This window comes from Caloenas nicobarica, chromosome Z, assembly GCF_036013445.1.
Source record: "Caloenas nicobarica isolate bCalNic1 chromosome Z, bCalNic1.hap1, whole genome shotgun sequence".
NCBI lineage: Eukaryota > Metazoa > Chordata > Aves > Columbiformes > Columbidae > Caloenas > Caloenas nicobarica.
Genome location: NC_088284.1, coordinates 49,294,371 through 49,299,688, shown reverse-complemented (window position 1 = coordinate 49,299,688; position 5,318 = coordinate 49,294,371). Strand labels below are relative to the sequence as shown.

Here is a 5,318-nt window from a genome sequence, read left to right as displayed (position 1 = left end):
AGGTCTCAGCTTTTCCCTTTGTGCCATGCTGGGTGTATCAGAAGATGGAGCTATGTGCCCTCCAGCACGTCCCACACCTCCTACTGTCAGCCACCCAGCCTTTGCCTGTGACCCCTTAGCTTGTTGTTGGTGTGTAGATCGCATTTCACCATATCACCGTATCTTGAATGACCCATCTACTGCTGCTAGGCCACAATGGATTTTGGTGCAGGCAGAGCTTGCAAACAGTCCTCCCAAGTACAGAGGACCTGCTATGCTCCTCGCGGACCTTCCTGCTCCCTTGTACCACAGCTCTTTATTTGCATTCCTCAGGCTCACAAACTCTTCCCCAGTTGCCAGCATCCCGAAGCCTGGGAAAACAGTAATGAGTGACTATGCCAAGTGCTAGGAACGGGTGAGAGAGGGGGTTTAACCTGGGGTTAGAGCAAAGCAAAAAGCAGGAACTGGTGTTATTGGTACCCCTTCCCTCCCCACAGTGTGGTACATGTTGCATCCTGTGTTCTGTAAGAGTGCTCTTCAAGGTGTGGTCAGGCACTGCTGCTGGGCTGCCTGCCACCAGAAACCATCAAATCAAATCTAACCCAGCATCACTATACAAAAACATGCACACACTGCTGCCCAAGCTAAAAATCACAGCAAAAGGTACAGTGTGTTGGGAGGGAGGAATAAAAGTGATGAGGGAATATTCAGAGACTAACTTACTGTTCACTTGATTGGAAATGCAAAGCATGTGATGGCAGAGGACTAACTGGCCCATAGAATTGCCTTCAGAAGGCTAGCTCCTGCGTGGATTTAGCCCCAACACATAGCAATCACGGCATGGTCAGATGGGGAACCTGCACCACTCTTCAGAGCCCTCTGGTGCCCTCCCCGTGCATTCCCACCCTATTGCATTTGGGGTACACAGACACAGAAGGCTGCTTGCATGAGATGTTTATTTGCCTCTCCTCCCATGTATAGGGGGCAAGTCCTTGGTTCCTCAAGCAGTTTCCATCTTAGTGCGTCTGGTCATAGGTGCCAGCTCCCTTGTAGGCTGCCACGTAGCCACTGTTGTCTGTCAGATCGTGGCGGCCAGCGAGTCCCTTCCCTTTGCCACTCTCATCAAAACGCTCTTTGTGGCTGCCAGTGTATTTGCTGGTGTCTGTCAGCCTCTCGACTGCATCTGACTTGCAGGCTTTCTGCAAGAAGGGAGGTCAGCAAGAGTCAGCCAGTGTTAGGAAATGGCTCACAAACAAGCTCTTCCCTCTGTGTGAGGACAGCATACATCCCTACAGGAGGGACAAACGGCCTTTTGGCAGCTCAAGGTACACAGCGGGTGAGGGAACTCATACTCACCGTGGTGCCTGTGCTGCCTGGCTCCTTCCCCTCTATGAGGCCATAGACAGCCTGCAGTGCTTCCTCTGGTGATTTGTTCTTGAAGCGCTTGCTGCAGAGCTCCTTCATGGCCTCCTGGAACTCAGCAAAGGTGATGGTGCGGGCACCCTTGGCCCTACGGCAAGGAGAGACCAAGAAGAAAGTTACTTCACTGCTGGGTGTCAGCAATACAGGCAACTCCCAGGGCTGCCCCTTGCACGGGAGCCTGCCTGCCTCTTGCCATTCCCTCTTCCCACCCTGCTGTGCTGTCCACTCTGCCTCCCTGCAACACTCACTTGACTTTGTTGAATACGATGTCAACGTCAGTGCTGGTCACGGCTTTTCCATCCATCACCCCACACTCTTTGCACATCTTGGAGAAGTTTTTCCCTGTCATGTCATTGCCACTGGCAGCCGTGTTACCATACACCGCAAATTTACGGAAAGCATCTTCTACCGCTGCCATCTTGCTGCTGTGGAGAGAAGTTGTCAGGGAAGGAGCTGATGACCATCTGCAGCTGCTGGCGACACACTCATGTCCCACGCACCTTGTCTCCAGCAAAGCAAGGGGCACCACCCACAGGTATCTCTCCACCACTGCCATGGCAACCGCACAGGTATTAACCCACAGTGCCTGGGATCCAGGCAGGATCAGGGCAGGGATAGGCTGAGATCTGAGACAAGGCAAAGGAGGGCTGGAGGTGTAGCTCAGGGGTGAATTAATGACCTCTGCATGTGAACTATCAACCTTCTGAACCTTTTTGAAATACAAGTTTCAGTTAGACTGTCTCAATAACAAATGCCTGCTCTTGTAAGCTGGTTTATGCTTTGCCTGTTATTTGATGATAAAGAGTCCAAATTTGTCTTCCATGCACCAGACAAGTGCCAAAATCTCCCAGACCTTCTTGCAAGTAGTCACCAAGGAGTTGCCCCCATCTTCCTCCATCATACTTCATCCCCTGAATTGCTCCCTGTATTAGGTTGTCCTCCTCCCAATACCAATAAATTTTCCACTACTGATCAGCTTAGTCCACTGAAACCAGGTAACAGCGATCTCTGAGAACACAAACCCCATCGTTTGGATTGTAAATGACTTCACCACAACTCGAGCAGCTGATTTCTGCTGCTTGTGAGACACCCTCGAACCCTTTTGAAATACCCAGCCTCTCCTGTAGCCTTGCACTTCACCCGGGGGCTCTGGGTCTCAAGCATAAGCATTTAGCATAAATCTTGTGTGAGCCTGCACCTCTCCAGAGCTCGTACCAGGGAGGCTGTGTGCTGCAAACATGAAGGGGGCAGTGGGGGCCTTGCCCAGTACCCTTCCCTCTTCCCCAGGAGATATGGACCCAGCTTACCTGTGTGAGCTGGCAGAGACGGTGACAGTGATGGCACCTTGCCCACTGTCCTGGAGGGACTGAGCACTTGGAGACACCCTTAGTGCCTTGTGCCTCGCTGGCCAATTGTGACCTCAGTATCCATGCACGTCACAGGCTTTGGAAGGTCCACCACAAGGTTTGGTGGGGCGGGGGTGAGGGAGAGGTGGAGAAGAGACATGGTGATCCAAACCATTTTGGGGGAGGGGGTTATTGGACCTTCAGCCCACTGTGAGAAAACAAACAAACAAACAAAAACACAGCTCACACTCTTCAGCTAACACAGGCTTCACACTGGAAATGTCATCCACACTGGGACATGTGCTCAAAGGCAAGGGGCGTTTATGCCTATAACCAGTAAATGCAGCCAGTCCTTGCTCCTCCGGTCCTCGAGGTGCTGATCTGCTGCCAGCATGCTGGTGCCCTGGCTAGGTGATGTGCTCACACACCTTTGGGGGTCACCAATAACTCCAAGTGGCAGGGTGGGGTGGGAATGCAGAGAGTCACTGCACACGTCAGCTGTGAAAAAAACTTTGAGAAACACAGTTTTCCACTCATAAGCTAAAAAACTTAAAGTAGCTGGAAACTGATGTGCAGGCAAGCAATAAGGCTCAGCTTGCACCCTGGCAGCTGTACCGTGTTTGTAGGGGCACTGTGATAGTGCACTGTTAAAAAGGCATTTCATCTTTGTGGTCCGTTAAGACTGAATAAGTGTGCCGTCATTGTTTGACTTATTTAGTTTCCTTAAGCTGTGCTTAGCAACATGGAACCATGTATAAATTTGCCTTCTTTCAGAAGTATTTTGCTCTCACCACTAATTAATAGGCATGGGCTTTCCAGTCATTCTGTTGGTCACAGCAAGCCCACAGCAGCGGGGTGAGCTTGGCCAAGCTCTACCCTTTGCAGGAGGAAAACCCTGTAGATACTGCTGCATGCTCAATGCTCCTGCACTCTCGCGTGGCCCTTAGTCTTTCTGTTGGGCTGACCGTAATTTTTCACCAATTACATTTCCATCCAGAGGAACTTGTTCACCCCTTGGCTGGTCTTGTGCAAAGGGCACTGGGCAGCTGTCAGCCTTGAGAGACTTCTGTGTGGTGGGTGGTCCAGGCAAGGACAAAATGGCAGAAAAGCAGCCGGTGCCACCTGCTGCTGGGAAATGTGGCCTGGCATCCTGCCCTGCCAGGGTGACAACAGTGTCATAGGCCTGGCACACCCATGCCGCACACCGGTTCTGCAGTGCCACTTGCTGTCGATGAGCCAGAGGACAAGAGGAACAAAAGTTCTTTTAGAAACCCCTAGGCACAATGTAACAAGACTAGGCCTAATGTAAAACAGGAACTTAATAGAGAAACAGTGCCTATATAGAGAGACTGGACATGAGGCAAAGCAGGATTGCCTTGGTTTGCAAGCCAGGAAATCAGAATGTTCCACTAGATGAAGAAAGAGCTATGTGACTTTTGCGGTGTGGTAGCACAAAACAACACCACACATACTCAAGAAATTAGGTCAAGAAGCTGACACTGGGGTGGCACCAGTGGCAAAGACCATTAGAGACCCGCACTGAAGACCCTCAAATACCAAAGATGGACTTCTGGCGAAGGGTGGGATTATGTAAATAATTAATGCTTAATGCATGAACTAAGTGGTAGAAACAAATGAATATGCAACTGGTATGTGTAATAAATACCAAGAAGTGTGAGTCATGCACATGCTAGATTAGAGGAACAATCCTCCAAGCGTCTGGTGCGCTGTAATAGAAGTGCCTGCTTTTTAACACTTTCAAAACAGTGCTAAGGAGTCTTTCTGCTGACTTTTCAGTATCAGCAGGAACTAAGGATGCCAATGTAAACCTCAGCCAAGTGACTGGTAGCAGCACTGTTTCTGCCTTTTAGAGAAGTGCTGATCACCCCAATTAATTGTTTCCTCTTTCCTTGTTGCAGGCAGCTGGTTTTGGGGCTGCCCCTGCAGGAATGACACTCTCCCTGCCTGCACAAGGAAAGCAGGGAAGAAATGAGGCACTAGATGTCATCACAGGAATGATGATATGCTGGGCAGATGTGCATGTTGTTGATGGGGATTTTTCTTATATTCTGGAAATATTTCTCTTTTCTGTGGCACAGTGTATTTTTGGAACTGACCATTTTTATCCTCTTTTAGTTACAGCATATGACTTTTTTTTTTTTTTAACTGAAAAAATATACATATACCTAACTTTAGGTGATTAGATGAAGCTGAAGAACCCAGGAAGAAGGCCATACTCTGAGAGTGAGTGCCCATAAACTTTAAGGTCGGGAGCTCACCTCTTGGGTTTTTTTGGCCTGCATCTCAAAAGCATTTCAGATCTGCTCTGTGACACCAACAGCTTATTTGTCTCTGCTCCTCACAGTCTGCATGTGACAAGGAATAAACGAAAAGGTCATTTCCCTCAAAGCTCTCAGAGCAATCCTCGCAGCCATAAACTCGACAAAGCCGTAAATAGAAATAGCTCAAACCAGCAAAGTTTCCAAAACTGCAGGGATTTTCAGGGAAGGTGGGGCACACACCTGTGGATCTGTATGGCCCCAATGGGTGATTTCATCCAACTCCTGTCCA

At 49.5% G+C, this 5,318-nt stretch overlaps 1 protein-coding gene across 1 annotated transcript; it reads right to left on the bottom strand.

The window, feature by feature from the left end:
* Window positions 1–918: 918 nt before the first annotated feature.
* On the bottom strand, window positions 919–2,791 carry LOC136001463 (tubulin polymerization-promoting protein family member 2-like). Its single transcript, XM_065655798.1, has 4 exons — window positions 2,709–2,791; window positions 1,650–1,826; window positions 1,336–1,489; window positions 919–1,178 (listed from the first exon to the last, which is right to left on the bottom strand). The coding sequence occupies exons 2-4, from the start codon at window positions 1,817–1,819 to the stop codon at window positions 996–998; spliced, it is 507 nt and encodes a 168-aa protein (XP_065511870.1). The 5' UTR covers window positions 1,820–1,826; window positions 2,709–2,791; the 3' UTR covers window positions 919–995.
* Window positions 2,792–5,318: the final 2,527 nt, after the last annotated feature.

Coding starts and splice junctions, on each gene's coding strand:
- LOC136001463 (XM_065655798.1), bottom strand. CDS start 1,819: ATGGCAGCGGTAGAAGATGCTTTCCGTAAATTTGCGGTGTATGGTAAC. Junction 1,490..1,649: donor ATCGTATTCAACAAAGTCAA/GTGAGTGTTGCA, acceptor TCCTTGCCGTAG/GGCCAAGGGTGCCCGCACCA. Junction 1,179..1,335: donor CAGGCAGCACAGGCACCACG/GTGAGTATGAGT, acceptor CCCTTCTTGCAG/AAAGCCTGCAAGTCAGATGC.